The sequence below is a fragment of the Oreochromis niloticus genome, linkage group LG9 (assembly GCF_001858045.2).
Source record: "Oreochromis niloticus isolate F11D_XX linkage group LG9, O_niloticus_UMD_NMBU, whole genome shotgun sequence".
Classification (NCBI taxonomy): Eukaryota; Metazoa; Chordata; class Actinopteri; order Cichliformes; family Cichlidae; genus Oreochromis; species Oreochromis niloticus.
Window position 1 is genome coordinate 29,181,883 of NC_031974.2, and position 19,852 is coordinate 29,201,734.

General features: G+C 39.4%; 1 protein-coding gene across 3 annotated transcripts in view; it reads right to left on the reverse strand.

Annotated features, from left to right (window-relative positions):
• Positions 1-1,686: 1,686 nt before the first annotated feature.
• The window catches only part of mpp7a (MAGUK p55 scaffold protein 7a), a 65,553-nt gene continuing 47,387 nt past the window's right edge, over positions 1,687-19,852 (reverse strand). The window contains exons 10-20 of one of the 3 annotated variants that reach the window (XM_025910181.1): positions 19,560-19,756; positions 18,957-19,021; positions 15,703-15,723; positions 15,576-15,590; positions 14,787-14,819; positions 11,930-12,100; positions 11,371-11,451; positions 10,053-10,146; positions 9,082-9,190; positions 7,292-7,435; positions 1,687-3,874 (exon numbers count right to left, since the gene is read on the reverse strand). In XM_025910181.1, coding sequence (XP_025765966.1) covers positions 3,695-3,874; positions 7,292-7,435; positions 9,082-9,190; positions 10,053-10,146; positions 11,371-11,451; positions 11,930-12,100; positions 14,787-14,819; positions 15,576-15,590; positions 15,703-15,723; positions 18,957-19,021; positions 19,560-19,756 — 1,110 coding nt within the window. In that variant the 3' untranslated portion in view covers positions 1,687-3,694. The remainder of the gene's footprint in view (positions 3,875-7,291; positions 7,436-9,081; positions 9,191-10,052; positions 10,147-11,370; positions 11,452-11,929; positions 12,101-14,786; positions 14,820-15,575; positions 15,591-15,702; positions 15,724-18,956; positions 19,022-19,559; positions 19,757-19,852) is intronic. The other 2 variants (XM_025910182.1, XM_019362938.1) reach the window with 2 other exon arrangements.

Consider the following 19,852-nt stretch of genomic DNA (forward strand, 5'->3'; position numbering starts at 1 on the left):
TAGCTTGCCTCCACCAGTGTGTGAATGAATAGGGGAATTGTATAGCGCTTTGAGGGTCTCGAAAAGCGCTATATAAAAGCAATACGTTATTATTGATGACTGTTCTTCACAAACTATGGCTGTTTGTTCATTTCAGATCATTTAAGCTACCGTTGTAACTTTCTTTCTCCTAGTAGGGCCAGACTACATTACAACATCTACACTGCATGCTACATTTGTTTCTTGCCAGACAGCGAGAAAAGTAGCAAGAGAATGGGGGTTTAGGTTCAGTAAACGTTCACTTAGTTCAATTCTTATCAAACCTGCAAGCAAATGGTTTAGTGTTAGTTTCCCCGATTCCTGTTCAAACCACAGTCGTTGTGGTATCTGTTCTATAACAAACCCAACGCCCTACGTAGATGGCCGAAACTGAGGTAAGAGGGTTTAGACACAGTATCGTGGGTAGGGTGTTACATTTATCTCAAGAAGAAGATGGAGAAGAACACAACCCAGGGCAAGATGCATCGTCTTCAGATGAAGAAGCTAAACGAGAAACTTTTTTGTCGAAAAATGACATTATAACATGGTCCTCATCACCATAAAACAACCAGGGCAGAATAAACATGTCATAATGACTGCACCACTTCTTTCAGTGGTGCTAGTTTCAGTCATTGTGCAAAAGTACTGTTTATAAGGTTGGGAAAATCCTGCAGTCAGCTGAGACTGAAGTCGTCACTTAGAGGAGGGACAAAATATTCCTCCCACCGAAGATGCTACGTCCAGATGAACGGAACTTTTTGGGATTTACTTACTTGGATGTTTGAACATTCATCAAGACATAGCTGCCATAACAGAGGTGTGGGACAAGTGGGTAAAGGTTCTTCAGATTTTAGATTTTTAGGGAGGTTGGATCACTTTTTGACCCTAGGCGTGTACAGGACATGAGGACAACAGGAGAGCTAGAGTGTCTTCCTTAAAAGATGCAAAGCACCGGACCACTTGTGGTATTAACATTTTAAGAGAAAATTTGGTCAAATACACTTACTTAGCATCTCCTAAACCCATCACTGTGCAAGCTTTAGACAGCCTGGAGGTGCTGTTGCCAGTACATCTCTGCATATTAAAAATGAGTCACTGACCTTGATTGCTTTTGGAGGGGAAAAACTTATTTGCCCATTTATTTACTCCTGCGTTTAGCCTTGGGAGCGTGGAGGGTTAGTGCCACATTACTGTATGTGAAAGCAGCCTTTTTGTCTCCCCCTTTAATCTATTATCCTAATTATGAAGCAGGAATGAGTGAAAGACATCAGCAGCAATGTGTGGACTAACTGAGTAAGTGCCATTACCTTCTCCTCCTCTTACCCCACCGGTGGGGGAAGAGGAGTTAATGCCCAACACCATTAACTCTCCTTTGCTCTGCTCTACTCTCAAAGTGAGCACCATGGAAGGGACAAAATGTTTGGGATAAGTCAACCTGATTTTGATCTGTAAAGGATTTCTTTTGAACATCACGCGGAGGGCGGCTAAATCCTCTTCTTAAGAGCCCCCCTTTTACCAGCTCCACTGACTCCACCTGTTCATTACCTTTATTCACAAAATATGCAACATTTTGCTAAAGAGAAGTAGGGATTGTGCTAGTTAACATAATGTTGCCTTCACTCTTTGCTTGGATAAAAACATATATGAATTAATTTGGGGACATTGCAATTACAAGTTTAGTCGTATTTTCTTTAATAAAAAAATGCAGCAGTTATCAAGAATAATGTAAATTCATACAATGTGCCACTTAAACAGTATATCATTTACAGGGAGACATTAAAAAGGTATTTTCTGGAGACTGTACAAATGTGACTTTGATCTGTAAGATGGGCAGCAGGGGGGTGGGGGGGGGGGGGGGTAGAAAAACAGAATAAACAAAAAGACAAAAAATGTTGGGACAAAGTAAAGCAGACAAGAGTGTTAAAGACATTAAATTGTATTACATCAGAGCAGTATAACCATTCATGTTTACACTTAAAAAAAGGACACAAATCTAGTTTGTATATATCACAGTTGGTGGAAAGGGCGAAATAAATGATGCACAATTTGGAAAAATACAACCTGAGCTGGACGTTCAGCAGTGTAAGAGAGTATTCTTAGAGTACAGAAAAAAGAATAAATATAGAGTTTAAGGAATCATTTAGACAGTTTGGATAATATGCTTAATGCTTTTTTTTTTTTACTGAGACTTTGAAAGACTGATAGCACTCTTAGAGTTTTAAATGCAGCTAGAGATTGGAGGCAATCAGCTGAGCAAGCACAAAAAGTAAGTGATGAATTCAAAATGTTTTCAATATGAACTAACTGTTATTAATAGGGATGAACAATATACTAAAATCACAAGTTCAGAAAGACTAGCAGACATAGGCTAGCTCCTCCTAATTGTTTCCAATCTCCAACTATCCTAGCGCTCTACCTCCATGTACAGAGGACAACTTAACCATTTGCTTGTATTTTGTCATATACTAAGCAGATATTAAACACTGCTAAATATGCAAAATATTGAGGCCATCTCTGGGAGGCAGTGCTTACGAGCACTAGTTTCAGTTTGCAGAGGCTAAGTGAGGGGAAACCAATCAGAAGAAAGTATACTTTTAAGGAGCAGGAAGTTAAAAAAACACAACAGCACAACGCATAAATCAATAAATATGTTTTTTTTGTGAATTCTGGTGAATAAAAATGTAGCTGGAATTATAGTCTCCCCTTAATTTAAAGGACCTCAGCTTGTCCCAGAATCAACAAGAGAGCAAAATCTGGAGCTAGGAGAATTGTAGCAGTGGTGATAATAGAGCCAAATAAAGCCAAATAGAGCTGACAGAGCCAAAAAACAAAACTGGGGTGATGAACAAAAAAATGATAGATTGAGAGAAAAAAATGCTTCTAGTAAAAAGAGGCTGTCACAGAGATGGCTACAGCTAAGATCATGTTAACGTCATAAATGTATATAAAATGCATAAAAAGGACTACAAGCAGATATTAGAAAATATATTAATTTCTTTTAAATAAAACTACACTTATTGCCCTTTCTCAAAAGTGTACCTGACAGTGTTTTGCTTGGAATAACAGTCATGGAAGAGTTTAGATGTACAAAAGTCTAGTAAGACAGAAGGCAAGTATGTTTTCCTTTCTCCTCTTTTCCCTGGTGCTGTGCTCTATTACAGACAAACACATGTAAGTTGTCCACGAAGAAGAAATACATCAATCCCTTTGGTTTCTAATGGTCTAATGTTATAAAACCACTAAAGGAGTCCTGTTTGGCCGGATTACTGATGTGCTGGCAGGACTGCTGGTGCTACGGTGGTCCAAGCTCGCTCCACATTCCGGTTTGGACCAAGGAGCTCCAAGTTGTGGCCATGGTTGTGTGACCCAGACTGAGACCCTGATCAATTTCCAAGTCTTAGATTCTGGAAAGAAGCCTGCAGCCACAACCCGATCACATCTGGTCAGACCTGGAGCTTCCAGACCACAGCTGAGGTCTAAATCCAACCTGATCCCAGGCAGAAGCTTATTTTTAGCTCGATGCAGTTCAGGTATGGCGACACAGCAGCCAGGCACTGTTTTATTCCTGATTTACTTCCCAACACCGTCCGTGGCAAATATTTTTTTTAAAAGATAGAAAACCTGCATATTTTTGTCAAAGCGCTTCCCTTTTCTCCTTTTACAGTCAGTATGTCTCTCAGGAGTGAGTCCAGCTGACTGGAATCCAGTGTGTCTCTGTCTCCACTTTCTTTAGTGCCAACTGCAGCTCACTGAAGGCAACATCGAGGTCATCGTTGACTATAACCATCTCAAAGAGATGGCTGTACTGAGTCTCCATTGTCTGGGCCGTGTTCACCATCTCCTGAAAGTCTTCCTCCTGGGAAAAGAGGGAAGAGACAAAATAGATGGAAGTTAAAAACACAAAACAGATAAAAGCAGAGACCCTGAAAGGAGCATTTAATACAGTCTATCTGCTGCAAAGACAAAACACTTGTCATAGTAAACAAGAAGGGAAATAAAGTCACATGCTGTAAACACAAATTGCATAAACACAAAGCACCAGATATAAACTCCCAAAGACATGGCACCCACACATGAAACCTGGCACAGACCACGCACTAAAACTTGACCTAAGGAATTTTAATTGTTTCCTGCCCCAAATACACATGGTCATCCAAAATGAAATATTCTGAAAACATGCCAAAGTAAAATCTGACAAAACCTGACATGGTACAGATTTGGTTTTCAGTCTGCAATTGTTTTATATTTGAAGGCATCTGCCTGGAAGCAGTAATGATATGGTTCAGAGCTGTGGATTCAGTCCTGGATCTGACTTAATTTGATATTAATGTCCAATTGGATGGCAGGAAGCTACATAAAATCTTTACCTCCTAACATGGATGCTCGCACAGAAATACTTAAGTGCATGTAGAGTTTTCCAAGGCAATATGAAAACCAGCCATGCAGTGTAAAGAAGAAACCACGTACTTATTGTGAGGAACACTAAAATAACTTATTTTATCATATTGATGCATTTTCTATCATCCACGTAAGTAAATCTCCAAAAGTTGATTCTGTTCATTTGGACGTAGTGTTTTCAGTGGGAGAAACGTTTCGTCAGTCACTTGGATGACTGACGAAACATTTCTCCCACTGAAAGAACTTATTTTATCATTTTGGAAGTAAATACTGCATCATAATGGATTAGCTGTGTTGCTGTGACAGTCAGCAAAGCCTTGTCTGGTTTTCTGCCCAGCTGTCTACCATGTATCTGCCTCACAAGTGACCACAGTGCCCAGTGCCAGAAATACAACCCCCTTGACCTGTCCTAAACAAACCTGGGAAACTGTGTGCAGGTTATATGCATCCCTGTGTCTGTCTCCAGGTAAAAAGAACATTAATAACAGGAGGAAGCTGTTTAAGAAACAGCAAGGTGGGTTTGGAAGATGGATAGAAAATCAGAGAACTTAACAAGAAAAGATTGGTTTAGGACGATGCCTCTTCTGGAGGACCAAACTTGAGAAAAAGCACACCCGGGACTCGTTTATCCCCATTAGGTGGCCTAATTTCCACATGAAGTTATGTAGCATTTTGTGCCTGTTTAAGTACTTTGTCACAGCATAGATAAATTTCATTGCACAGCAACAAAATACTGAGTCATATTTTAAGTGAATGTTCCCTCTGTTTTAATTGTAATTCTTTTATTTGTAGTCTTTATACATTTGTTGCTTTTGCCTTACAGGACTATAAATCTTTACCCATTTCAGTGGCATGAAGCAGCACATGTCAGCCTTATTATCTTCTTTTAAAACCAACACATTGACCACGTTCTCTGCTGGACACCTGCTTTGTTGTTCCAATAAAACCCACCTGTCTTTGCATTTTAAAAAAGTGTCAGAAACCAAACAGATTTCCTCAAATCACTTTGAAATGCCTGTGGTTGTTTCAGATTGGGTGCCAGTTTCTATGCTAACCACATTGCAGCTGGGATTTTGCATTACATCAGATTGTTTTGCTTGTTTTCACATCACGCTTCCAGCCAGCTCGACTGAAACAATGAGACGACTGTTCCTCAGCCTTTATCATTAAAGCAGACCTGTCTCTTGCAAAGAAAAATACAGCTGGCGGTGGATTGAAAATGTCTGGGACGACTTGCCCAACAACAGCTTCCCTTTCTTTAATAGTAAATGTGAGATGGGTTTGGTTTTGTCAGTGTACATGAACATTTACACAGAAACTTTGTTTGCTACCTGGTTGAAATACAGCCCCCTGTCACACAGCTTTATAGAGGTATATTTGTATTACATGAGAGAATAACAGAAGCTAATAAAGGGACATTAAAACTGCAACAGACTGTTCACAACCAGATTGCTTCTGACAACTAAAGCTTATTGTTCTCAAGACCCACTGGGAAATAAGGAGCAGACTGAGACAGAATTATGTTTACCTGTGTGAATAGTATAAGCTGACGCTGTGTCTGTATCAAGGTTTAACAAGCTGACCTTCAACCATATATTAGCTGCATGTTCTAGTTGAAAGTGTATTGTACTCTAGCATTTTCCTCAACACTTATTACCCATAAATGCACTAAATTACGCCTCAATAAGTCGGATCCTATTGTATTTTGTGTGAATATGACTTGACTAACTATCAGCTCTGGGCATGTATGTTGTAACTTTTTTAAACAGAGTAACGTTTGACCTTCTGATTTGACGTTTGAGTTAAAGGTAAATCAACAGGTGAATCAGGTAAATCAATCCATGTGGAAATGAAACCACTGGTTATCGACTGATGACAAATTAGCTTTTTATTAGCTTTCAAAAGTTTTCTACATTCATAAACAATAACACCTTTGGCTCAGATGTCTGCTGGCTATACCAGAAGCCCTGAAATATTGCCAGTTGTTCTACAGAAGCCAACTAAAGTCCCGTGACTGTATCACTGCAGATTGCATGTGTGTGACTGGTAGTTCATCACAGCATAATTGCCAGAGACTGCTTATTTTCAGGTCATTTCAGATTGGGTCTGACTATTACCAGGTTTTTGTACTATTGTACTATTTGTACAATATGTACCAGTTTGTAATTTCGCTATGGTCCATTCTGGTGTGGGTATAGAGTTGACAGAGCTATGACTAGACATGTATCAGTGGAGTCATCAACTGATGTGGAATTAAGATCAGCTAATCTGCTGATCTGCTGGCATTGCAGCTGAGTTTGACTCCTGTCTGAAGTAATGCTATGCTTCATTTGACAACTTTAAGTAGGTTTAACTGCTATATTAGCTCAACCAGAGCTGTTGAAACTGAAGAGAAATATTTTTATTTCACAGTATCACGTGAACCATGCTTGAATGAAATGTACAGGATTGTATTTGTTCCTTGTTGGTCTTCAGAACGGCCATTTGGCCAAAGGCTGCACTTTGAAAACATCTGTTTGAATCAATCAAGCACCATGATGTACCTCAGGCAAAAAATACATCAGAACAAATCACATAAAACAGGTTGCGATAAGGTCGTGCGGACAGAGAGAAAAATACATTTAAACCCGACCCAGTCCTAGTTACACAGTAACAATTTCCTCTTGCTTTTCTATCTCAACTTAAGAAGGGAGGTAATATCTGATTAACATACCATATAAACTATCAGCCATGTACAACCCACACACTAGAAATGCTTAGCTACACAGTAGATGTTTAGTAATTCCCTGTCAGTGTCACCAGGAGGACTCTGTATTAAGCTCTTCAAATCTAAGCTTCAAATTTCAAAGTTTGAAGTTAAAGAATAAGTTTTTACCGTGAAGGGTTTGGTGGAGTCCTTGTCGTCTTTGCCTGATATAATTTGGGTTTTCTTTCTGGTCTCTCTCAGTCTGTCGACGGTCGGGGGCTTCACGAACACGACGAAAGGTTTAAACTCTGCTGTTCGAAGATGCTTTATTAGCTGAAAAGAATAAAAGCGGATGCAGAGAAAAAGGAGTTAGGCATTTGGCAGCACATTAAGACGTAATCACAAAGTGTGTCACATATGGTATAAACAGACTGTGAGAAAATGAATAGACAAAACTTTTAAAAATATAATCCTGTAAAAAAAGGTTGCCAATTCATGGTCCACTCCTAATAGTAATATTATGTGAATTATGGGGTTGTCACAAAGTCCTGTTTGACAGATTGAGTCTGCTGATTCCCAATCGAGGAGATATTAAAAATTAAAGTTTTTTGTCTATTTTTAAGCAAAAACATTTTCTGCCTTAAGTTAATCAAACATGAAAAGTGGAAGGTTTTTCTTCCCTTCTTCTCATTGTAAACCAAATACATTTCGGTTTTGCTGTAGAGAAAAGAATTAAATCTTAAATTACCTTTTAACTTATTGACCTCTCTAGAATGAAGAAGTGTTTGCATAAATGACTTATTAGTTGGACAGAACAATTAATAATGATCACAGAGCACATGACTTTCCATCATTCTGAGTAAATCTAGAACTGTGAAATCATGTTTATAGTTTTTGCCATTTAAAAATGACTCACAAACACCAATCTCAGGGATAAAAATTACACACACACTAACTCATCACAGCTTTTAGATTCTTTTGCAAGATAGTTGAGGATATATATGTTTTTATTTATGCCTGATCTTTGTGTCTGTCTCTTCTTTGTGGTGATAGTTTTCTGAAATAATATGCCAATCTGGTACCTCAAGGGCCTTTCACATAGGATGTGGCAAGTGCAGAGCTGCACTCTGAAACCCATTTGTTTCTATTGCTTGTGCCACTCAATAACAGTTTTAAAGAGCAAGTGCGCCGGTGAGAGTACTCTTGCATGCCAGGGTCAACATTCAACTGGGTTAAACTTGGTTAAACTTTGACCCCTGCGACGTACCTTCGCACGACCAATAGAAACAAAACCTACAGCCCTGCTAAGTTCAACCACACAATGAATGAAAACATGGAGGAAAAGTTGATTGTGTGTGTTTCCGAGTTCAACAAATTTCATGACACAAGTTTACATGCATACTGAGACTTTGGGAGGAAACAACACACTTTTCACTAGTGTTCACTAGTGGGGACAGTGCCAAAGCTTTCTTTTTTATGGATGAGAAATAGCAGGTCCATCGAGTTTACAGAGAGTTCATGCAAAAAAAACGATGTACAAGAGCGCAACAACCAGTGCAAGACAAATTTTAGGCCACTCGCTCCAGCTCGCAGTATGTGTGTCCAACGTGAAAGGCCCTTCAGAGGTATGAGAGAGATGAGATTTGATTAGAGGTGGTGTCTGGTGTCTGGTTCTGGCATGATCATCTGACCTTCTTGCTATGCTAATAGCAGTGGGTCAAGACCCACAACTCACAACAAGACGGATAAAAAAAACTTAATGGAGAGGCAGCAGCAGAACCACTGGGAAACATAGCTTCCATCATTCACTCAGTTGGTCAATAACTGAGAAATGGCATTACTATGGAGGTTTATGGTGACATAAGCCAAAGAGGAAATCTTCAGATAAAGTAACAAGGCAATCTGCTTCTGAGATAGGTAGTTGCCAAAACAGGCTAAGAATACAGTACAGGGATGGTGAGAAAGAATGTGTCACTCACATGAGGCTGGACATCCAGCAGGCACACTTTTTTCTTTGAGAGGATTGAGCGTATCGAGTCCAAACTTGTGCCGTAGTAATTCCCTTTGTACTCGCCATACTCAATGAACCTGAGACATGAAAAGAAGAGTGATGAGAAAAAGCACGAACGCACATCTTTGTTTGATCATGATCATTTTTGTGTGCGCATGGACAAAGTTTCAAATAATTATGTCAGTTTTTAGAAGAGTAATTACTCTGAGTTAAAGCCTCAGGCCTTGTACCTGAGCTAAAAGAGGTTCTTTTAGACTGATGAGACAAGGATTATTTACATATATTATCCAAGAAAGAAAATATAGAACTTGAAATGAGCATCAGGAGGACATTTTTAAACTAGTTTACATGAAACAAACAAACCTTTCACTTTTCCACTTTCTTAAACTATGTAAATTTGTTCTTTTAAGATTTTTTTTAATATATCCTCATATGAGCAGGATTTTTTTTTATTTTATTTATTTATTTATTTTTTAAACAGCAACTTTCAACTTTCATTTTTATAATTAATTTTCTACAATCACTGATTTCTGAGATTAGAGTTTTGAGAAATAGTGATGAACCAAAACCATTCATAGTCATTCTCTCCTTTGTAGTAAACATTAAAGAAAGGCTGTTTGAAATAGAGATGTACAAACATATAATCTATACACAGCAGGATATCCAGAACAGTGAAAAAGTACTTTTGTTTTAGAAAGAGGACGATATGATCTACTTGTGGATGTAAACTTTTCTAATTATTATCAGTGGTAATTTTCAGTGACTACTAAAAGAATATGTTTAAAATTTATTTGGCAGAATGGATGTACAGACAGACAACAGCAAATTAAAACCAGCATAACGTCTAAGGTGTTTGGCCAGAGTATGAATATCAATTGTTCATCTCTGCCGTATAAAGTCTGAATGTGTGTTGTGATTGAATTCATCAGTTTTGCTTACTTGTTGTTGTGAATGTCCGTATCAAAGAGCTGTTTGGAGATGAAGTGGTAATCCACACCATCGGTCTCCTGGTTCTTCTTGGGCCGACTGGTGTCTGAGTGAAAGAAGATGAAGATGGAAAGAGGGGGAGAGTGATTGCCTTAAACCCAGACTGTCTGACTCACTGCTGGGGCAGAGACCATCTGAACTGAGCCCCTCTTATTACCAACAGCTGAAGTCTAAAACGCAGCACAATGGGTCATGTCATTGCAATGAATAGTGCAATACTCCTTGTGTTTCTCCCACAACTTTATCTTACAGCAACAAGCAGAGAGACAGAGAGAGAGCTGGTGGTCTCCAAAGCTCCGGTTTTCAAATTAACAAAAAGGGGCAACACTTTCAGGCTTAACCCGAAACAACAGCAAGTGTTAAACATATCCATGTGTCCATTGGCAGCAAACATTCAAAAAGAGCGAGACGAGATACTTTCCGATTCTCTTTCCTCTCAATGAGAGCCAGGACCTGTGCCATACGTTTCCTATACGGGTCTGAATCAGACTGTCTGGGCTGTATTAAACAACAGCAGCACAGGTCACATTTGAGAACAATTAACAGGCTGTGTGGAAAAAAAAAGGCCACGCCAATGGGATTTTAATACCAGGGGCATTTCAAATGTCAGACTTTGCCTGGGGAAAGACAATAACGTCATAAAACTTGGTTATAAAAGTTTTTTCTTCAATAATTAAAAAAATCTCTCTATGTAAAGAAATATTTTGAATAGTGAGAAGAGTGAGAATAATACAGCCAGGTTTTTATTACATTTTATTTTATTTCATTTCATTATTCAAGATAAAGCACAGAAAAGAAGAAAGATAGAAACTTTAGTTTTGGCACACAAATGTTTAAAGGTTTCTTTGGGATGAAACAAAGAGAAAAGAGATGGGTAGTTGGTTGGAAACACCACATTTAATGGTCAGTGAATTAATATCAAGGCCAGGAGGGTGTCTGGCTCACTTGTAAACCTGTGTGTGAGCCTGTGGAGGAACCCAAACAGTCTTCAGTTCACTCCAAATCCATTTGCCAATACACAGCAGATCGAAAACTGGTCTGGAAAAAGGTTTATTGTGGACGGAAAGTATAAAACACACATTCACACATACGCAGAGATGAGAACGAAGAAATATGCAGAGAGAAAGACAAATGGACTATACTGTTCAGCCAACGTTTGGTGGGCTTAAATCAGAAAAGTGAACTTTTTTCCTTTTTTTTTTTTAAATTCAACCTTTATTTACACAGGTAGTCACATTGACACCCAACGACTCTTTTACAACAAACTTACGTGGAATGGTCACACTGAAGTGCTGGGGGTCAGAGATCAACAGTTTCTTCTTCAGTTCACTCAAGCCGACACCCGTGGGTCCTACACACAAACATCTAATTATAAACTCAGCCAAACTCCTCATCACGTTATTATCACATCCATAACATGATATGAGACATTCAAACTATCTTTCCTCTGTACTTGGTGGTTAGAGTCGCCGCAGAAAACACATTTTTCATCTTAACTCAAGACCTCAAACACTAATGATGAGAATATTAATTCAAATGTCTAATAGGATCAAATGATGAACTAAAGTCACTTATTTTTCTGCAAAAATAAATTTCTGGTTATTCTTATTCACTTCTTAGGAACAGATGATAGAGAAACATAATATTCAGCTTCTCTCTTGTAGAGCTGGGCCACCTTTGTTGTTTCTGTCGTCTCTTTGTGACACTGAGCTTGGAGGTGAGGATTTTCATTCAATTCTGTATCCTTCATGATGCCACATATAACAGCAACAGTGTGTGAGGTAAGCAGCGACATCAGAGTTTGAGAACTTAAATTTCTCTTTACTCACCTACTAGGACCACCAGCCTGTGTTTGTCTCCCCTTTGCCTGCGGTACGGGATGACTTCCTCGTACGTGGGCACGTCAGCCATGTCGTACATTTCACTCTTCTTCGCCTCGTACATGGACTTGGTAGTCTTTCTGTCTCTCCTGCTGAGACGAAAGCTTCTCCTGAACCCAGCTGGAGGTCAGCATGAGCCAAAAGAGGAGACAGAAGAAACAGATTAATCAATACAAAAAAAGAAAAGTCTTTGTCAGTAGTGTGTCTATGAGGGTGTGTAAAATCCAGCACAACCATATGTACACATACAAATACTGTGGACTTCAATTTATAGTTGTTTCAGGGTCTTGGCAAACACCTCCACACAAACATTACTCACATTTTCCCCAGGTGACATCAAACAGAGCTGAAAACTCAAAAAGCATCATAGGTCTATCATCATCCAAAATACAGTCCCTTCCTCCTCTTGCACCCACTGACACACTCACTAAAATAACACAGGTAACTAATTACACAACAACAACAACAACAACAACAACAACTATCCTGTCTTCCATACCAATGGAAACTGTATTACACAGAGAGGATGAAAATGAATGTGCTCCAAATATTAGAACAAGTCAGGTCTGGGTAAATGAAGCTTGCTCATTTGTTATGGAAAGCCTCATAAGATGATCCAAACACGATCAAGTTACTAAGAAGAAAGGAATTGGCACAAAGTTCTGATATCTACTTTGATGCAAAGCCCCTTCAGTAAAGTAGAAGTGCAAAAAGGTGAAGGAAAAAGATGAGCATATTTAACACAAGCTGAGACGACACACACTTACACACAGATACATACAGGAAGTGACTTTACTTCCACACATAAACAGAAAAATGAAAACCGAAAGTTGGTATAAAGATTGAAATCAGTGAATGAATCTAAGCGTCATCAGCTTAAATGTAAATTAATCTCTACACTTGATGTAACCTAACACTGACCACCACAGCTGCTCTGTGTCAGTCCAACACGGAGCTTTACTGTGAATTCACCACATTAATGCAAGCTAACCTGTTTATTCTGCAAACATGATACTATAAAAACACAAAGTTAGTATACTCACACAATGAAAATAGATCATTTGTCAAAACACATCATATACAGATGTGATATGTGATTAAAAATTATGACATGTAACCTTTAAATCTGCAGGTCATCAAATGTCCCAGAGCAGGCATCAGCTTTAAAAATAATCTCTATTCTTTCTCTCCTGTCCTGTCTTTCTTATCTTTCTCTGTCTCTGAGTGAAGTTAGCTCTCTTTCTTTTCTCTCCTTGTGAAATACAGCAGCTGGACCTTTAACTAGCAACACACTGTGAGACAAACGGCACACAAACAGTTCGAGTCTGCTGATGTTTGTTGAGCTGATAGAAATGTTGTAGAAACATTATGTTGTGAAGCAAGGTTACTCCCTTTATACTCATTCCTCTTCTGTAACGCTAGCTACAAGCTGACTAAAACATACAGACAAACGCACTTTTTCCGACTCAATTTCACCTGATACTGTTAAACCTAAAGTAACGAGCCTGTTTTAAAAATGATATTTGTGCAAAAATGTAGAGAATAAATGTAAATACTCAGGTAAAGTACAGATACCTGAAGGTTCTACTTAAGTACAATAACCAAGTAGCCTCTAAACAGTGCTTACTAAAGAGATTTCATTCTCAAGTTTGCTGGCTGTAAAATCAGGAATCTGTTCATCCCAAAGTAGTGCTTAAGAATCACTCTGGCAATGGACCTTACAGACGTTGCATCATTGAGAGGCATGGAGAGAAAACAAACCAAAAACTAAGGACAACAACTGCCAGCCCCCTCCCACTCCTTTATTTCCCCATGCAACCTCAGTAGCATTGCAAAAGCATCTGTAAGTTCTAAGATTTCAAACTTTTAGGGACAGGCCAACTTTAAATCATACAACCACATCCAACAGGCTTAAAAGCCATGCAGCAAGTACTCTCATAGAGAAGATGTTTTTATAAATTATTATTTTTTACTTCTTCTCCTGAGGTTCTCTCATTTCATTTAAACCTCGTTCTTGGCTGCTGGACTCAAGGTACTGGACTTTTTTGGGCAAAAAAATTGAATAATGTTTGGCAGAATTCAGCTTTGGGAGTGACCCTGATTGAGCCTGGCAGACATGACTCAAATGTAGCATTTATAAACTTGCGTGTGCTCTGGATATCCTGTGAAATCTGGAGTCTAAATGCTGTAATGTGCAAATGACAGTGGTAATAAAAACATGATGGGAAACATTTTCTGTACAACACAGGGAATTGGAAGCAGCTCTCTGGAACGGGTTGCAGAACCAAAGTGGGCCATGGTAATTGTCATTAAGTTTGACTGGAACCACATCAACAAGACCGGCCTTCATCCGGACCTCCACAATACAGCGAAGCACACAAACCTTCCTTTTAAGCCAACTCCAACCAGAACCTCTCAAAGAAGTCCTCAGACCCACAGCAGAGGCAGAACAGGATAACTACATACTGCAAATCCATGACATGATCTGCCAGTGCACTCATGCTGTCAGCAAGGGAGCACAAATAGCACAGCATAGTGAGAAAGTACAAAACTATTAAAGTCCAAGTGAATTATTTGCCCCACAAGTGCTCTGTGAGTTAGAAGAACAGGTCAAAGATATGAACAACTGTTCCGTCCCATGAAACATGTATGACTTAATAGTTCTTAAAAGATGATATATGAAGGATTCATGGAGAATAAACAAAACTTTAGTACTTGGCCACTGTCCTCACATTTATTGTAACAGTGAAATGACCACATCTGGCGGGAAGAGAAGGCAAGAAGACAAAAGAAGACAATCTCTCACCTAGGTGAAATCCACCACTATAATCAGCATCCTCTGGTGATGAAAAGAAACAAAGAAGCCAAAAGAGAACCACAACATCAAGTTAAAGAGAATAGTCAGAAATGAGCTGTGACCCTCTAAATATGATAAAGGGAAAAGGGAAAAACACACAGGTGCTGTTAGAGTGGTCAGAGTGGTTTGGGGTAAATTTTGGTTGAATTACATTTTAAAGTTTGTTCGTTCTTTTTAAATATTGGCCTTTTGCCCAGAATGACAGCCACGCATGTAGAGGTAAATTCAAGGACAGGTTCAATATAACCTCCATCTAGTGAGCAGCTAAAGTTGGCCAAAATAAACAAAAATGCTCTTTTTTACTTTACAGAACTAACAATATTGAAAAATGTTGATGATCCAAGCTAACTGACTAAGCCCAATTTAGCCTTACAGGCCACTACATTCTTGGCTGTGGTGTTGGATGATTCTTGGAGACAGTGAATCACTTTGTGCTGTGACTGAGTCCAACAAATATTACTTGTGACGGGATGATTCTCAAAAATGATGTCCACATTTATGAAAATGAGTCGGGGAAAGATGAGGCTTTGTAAAATGTTAAAGTCAATAAAATCTACGAGGAATCATTGAGTGTGACAACTAATGTTACTCTTAAATAGTGAATAGCTTTAATGGGTCAATTGGGGAGATGAGGTAAGAGGAAGTCCTCATTACACACAAATAGCATGAAGGGGAACCAATCACAGATGGTTTGGTTAGTAAAGTCCTACTCAGTGGAGGATGTCAGAAAAGTAGTACCTTCAATCTCTTCAGCTTTGAGTGCAAGAGAAGCAAGGAATGGAAATTAGGTAATACTAAACAAAATATTAGATTAGGAAAAAAAACATAACTCAGGGATGAGGAAGAAATATAAGAAAAAACCTACCAAACTCTACTGTCACATCATCTTAGAAAAGCAGAGCAAAAGACAACAGAGAGAACATTATAAAACATTTTAAAGCTGAGTGCCACATCCACAAACATCCTATGCAGATTCAATTCAGTCGTCTTGATGCACTCTCAATCATCCAGGAAAGTAAATCTCCAAAAAGTTGATTCTGTTCATCTGGACGTAGCGTTTTGTGGGAGAAACGTTTCGTCACTCATCCAAGTGACAAAGTTTGACTCTCATCATCCACTGGAGCATAAACTGGGTGTCATCAGGATGCTACAACACAGAGTGAACACCATCCCCACAGACACAGCGGCCAGGGAGGCAGAAGGACAGCACATCAAGAAGGCCCTGAGTAAATGTGGTTATCCCAGCTGGACTTTTGTCAAAGCTGGAAAGACACCTAAAGAAAGCTCCAGCCGATCCAGGAGAGAAGGACAACCGCTGCCCAAACGAAAACCTGTAGTGATCCCATATGTGTCAGGAGTATCGGAGCAGTTGAGACGCATTTTTTCTAAACACCGGGTCTCTGTGGCTTTTAAACCCCAAAACACGCTGCGCCATAAACTGGTCCACCCCAAGGATCGGGTCCCCCGACACAAACAGAGTAACATAGTGTACGCTGTTAAGTGCCAGGAGGATTGCCAGGATTTATACATCGGGGAAACCAAACAACCTCTGGCGAAGCGGATGGCACAACACAGAAGAGCCACCTCGTTAGGCCAGGACTCTGCAGTTTATTTACACCTACAGGCCAGTGGACACTCTTTCAAGGATGAGGATGTACACATCTTGTGATTGCAGCCATTCCCCAGCTCTCTGTGAATGGTACTCATGGCCATTGATCAGTGGTCTTTGGTCAGTGGTTGTTGATCAATGGTCATGAGAATTTGCATAATTAGATTAAGGAACTGACCTCCCAGCCCATTGTTCCTTCAGTGGGCTGGTTTCAGTCATTATGCAAATGTACTGTTTATAAGATTGGGGAAACCTGCAGTCAGCTGAGACTGAAGAAGTCACTTGGATGAGTGACGAAACGTTTCTCCCACAAAACGCTATGTCCAGATGAACAGATTCAACTTTTTGGAGATTCAATTCAGTCATTTCTCACAAAACACTGAAAAAGCTAACAATTCTATCTATTCAGTTTTGTAATGTTTGTGAAAAATACTGAGCTTGACCACTACACAGTAACTCCCAGTATCACTCTAATGTTATCACTAGTTTAACTATCTACGTTTAAAATAATAAAATAATTTGACAAAACAATCCTAACTCAAGTTCCACTTAGTTCTGAAACACTCATCAGGTCTTCCTGAGAGGAAGTTGCAGTACACTTAGCTGTCATGACATAAATTGATGGAACTCATTGAGGAAATCTTATCCTTAACTTCTTTCTTTTTTAAGGTTGGGTTTAAAAAGAACACTTACAGAAACCCTTCATAAGCCATGCTGCTACTAAAAGGTTACGAAAACATCAGTAAGTGGAGGTTGAGTTCAGGTTTTATGAGAATATAACAAACTTTTACTTTCTATTTGCTCCTATTTTGATAGAAAATATGTATATCCATTGTTACCTAGTGATACACAATCTGAGGTACATGTCTGTGGTGCAGTCACTATTTACAGGGGGGAAAAAAGCCATTTAGATTCATAAGCCTCCAAATGATTGATATTGTAATACTGATAGTCCTCTGTACCTAAGTATTTAACAGTATGAAGCTCACCTTACATCACTGCATTCATTTTCCAGAGTGCACCACAGCTCAGGGAGCTGTTCAGCATGTTCAGAATTAATGTCTAACCAAAACAACAACGACCTATCTGTGCAAGGTTGTTTCAGGCTAGACGCATCAGGCACGAGAGCGGCAACTGTCCTGAAGTGTGTGTACCTTTATCTGACATCTTGTTTCAAATGTTAGTGTTCAGGTCAGTTTTCCCACTGATGTTGCCCTCTTCCTGCTCTAATGTGGCATCTTAAGTTGGGACAGCAACCTCAAAATGTGGTTTTAAGAAGAATGAGAATTACGGTACTGTGAATAAGAGTTTAGTCACATTTAATGATCTAATTTAGTTGAAACTAAACCTTAAAGAAAGAATGTGATGACAACTGCCATAAAGATGTATGATTAGTCAACCTTTATCAAGTCCATGTGTGAGCTGCCAGGTATGTTTACATTGGAAAAATCTGGGTTATAATGTAATAATACTGTAATACTATTTGTCTTCATTTTCTCTTCCAAATAAATCCGGCAGTGATGAGAAGGAGTTGAACTCTGCAGTTGGAGTCAATCACGGACAATTGCTGAATAACAGGCCGCCATCAAAACTATCCTTGTTATTACCCTCATCTTCATCACCCCAAGAGTATAAGTGATTATGCAAATTAGAAGCCAGGCAGCCAAGTGACAATACCAGTTCACATGAACTTGTCTTTTATCTTTGCTATCTGCATTATGCACAGCTTTTAGAAAAATCAATCAGTTATCTCTTTAGCTAGAGTAACAGCCAGAGGGCAAACCCTCTCCTACTTCATATTAAAGCTCCTGCATAACTTAATTCAATTCAATTTTATTTATATAGCGCTAAATCACAACAGCAGTGGGCTCAAGGCACTTTATATTGTAAGGTAAACCCTACAATAATACATACAGAGAAAACCCAACAATCATATGACCCCCTATGAGCAAGCACTTTGGCAACAATGGGAAGGAAAAACTCCCTTTTAACAGGAAGAAACCTCTGGCAGAACCAGGTTTAGGGATGGGCGGCCATCTGCCGTGACCGGTTGGGGAGAACGAAGGAAGACAGGAGAAAAGACATGCTGTGGACTTAGTGGACAAATGGTAAATGGTAAATGGCCAAAGCGCTTTACACATCCAGTCATCCACCCATTCATACACACATTCACACACACATACACACAAAGAGGCTGTAGGAGACACATGGAACAGAGTCTGGATAGAAATTCAGAGGGAGAAACATTGAGCAGACAGGAAGGAAAATGAAAACAAAGATAAATCTAAAATGCTTCTTCAGACGACCAGCGTGAACTATACAACTACACGAAAGGCTCCAGTTGTGGAATCAAGCAGAAGGATGAGCCTGTTTCAGAAATGAACTCCACAAACTGTACCGACCAGCATTCCTCACTTTTGCCATTCTTCTCTTCATCCCATCCACCTGTTAAAGAGAACCGTCTTGTTGTGGTTTATTAGTCGCTAACACAGCAAATAATATATGCTTACATGATCGTCTAGTAGAGCTCCTCAGGGACGAAACAGTCGTAACAGGTCGCTGAAATGCAAGTCTCCTGAAAGCAAAAAGATGGATAAAGAAAGAAGAAAAAGGAAAGAACAGAAAAATGAAAACCATCAGTTTTCATGGCCACTCTGGGAATAAAAAACACTCTGGTATGCTACAGAAACCCTACTCTACAATATCCTTCATTTCTATTCTGTCAGCTGAGACTGGTGAAATCAAAGATTGAGGAGGTGAAGAACAGAACATCTTTCTATTGACAAAAGTGGATGAATAAACCTGAATATAAAATGTTCTACTTGATCCCTTACTCTTCACCCTTCCTCTTTCTGCCCGAGCCTCCTGAGTTCTGTGTAGGTCTGGTGTGTGTTTTCCATCCACTTGCAGTTCAATGTGGATCAGTACCAGTGCTATCATTTTCTGCCATTACTCACTTTGGGCCTGAAAATGTGTGGAAACCCAGACTACTTTGGCCGAGTGAAGCAAGAATACATGGAGTAAAGAGGGAGAGAAAGGAGATGGAACATCTACAACAGTGACAGCACTGAAGCCAATAAGGTCAGCCTTGTAAACAGGCAGGTGTTTCTCACCTCTCCTGGAACTGTTTGGATGGTATTAAGCCAGCACGTGGATTTGTGTCACCCTCGTGTTTGGCCTGCCACCAGGTTGCATCATCTTGGCTCATGATCTGTAGGATGCAACCCTTCTTGAAGGCCAAACCAGCTTCCTTACATGGGATGGTGTTGTCATCTTTTGGGTCGTAGTCAAAGAGCGCCTTCACAAACATCTGTACATCATCATGAGGGAAAGGCAGAAAAACAAAGAGGAGGATTGAAGACACAACAGGAACAAGTTCACTATTTTGTATATAAAATATGTTTTC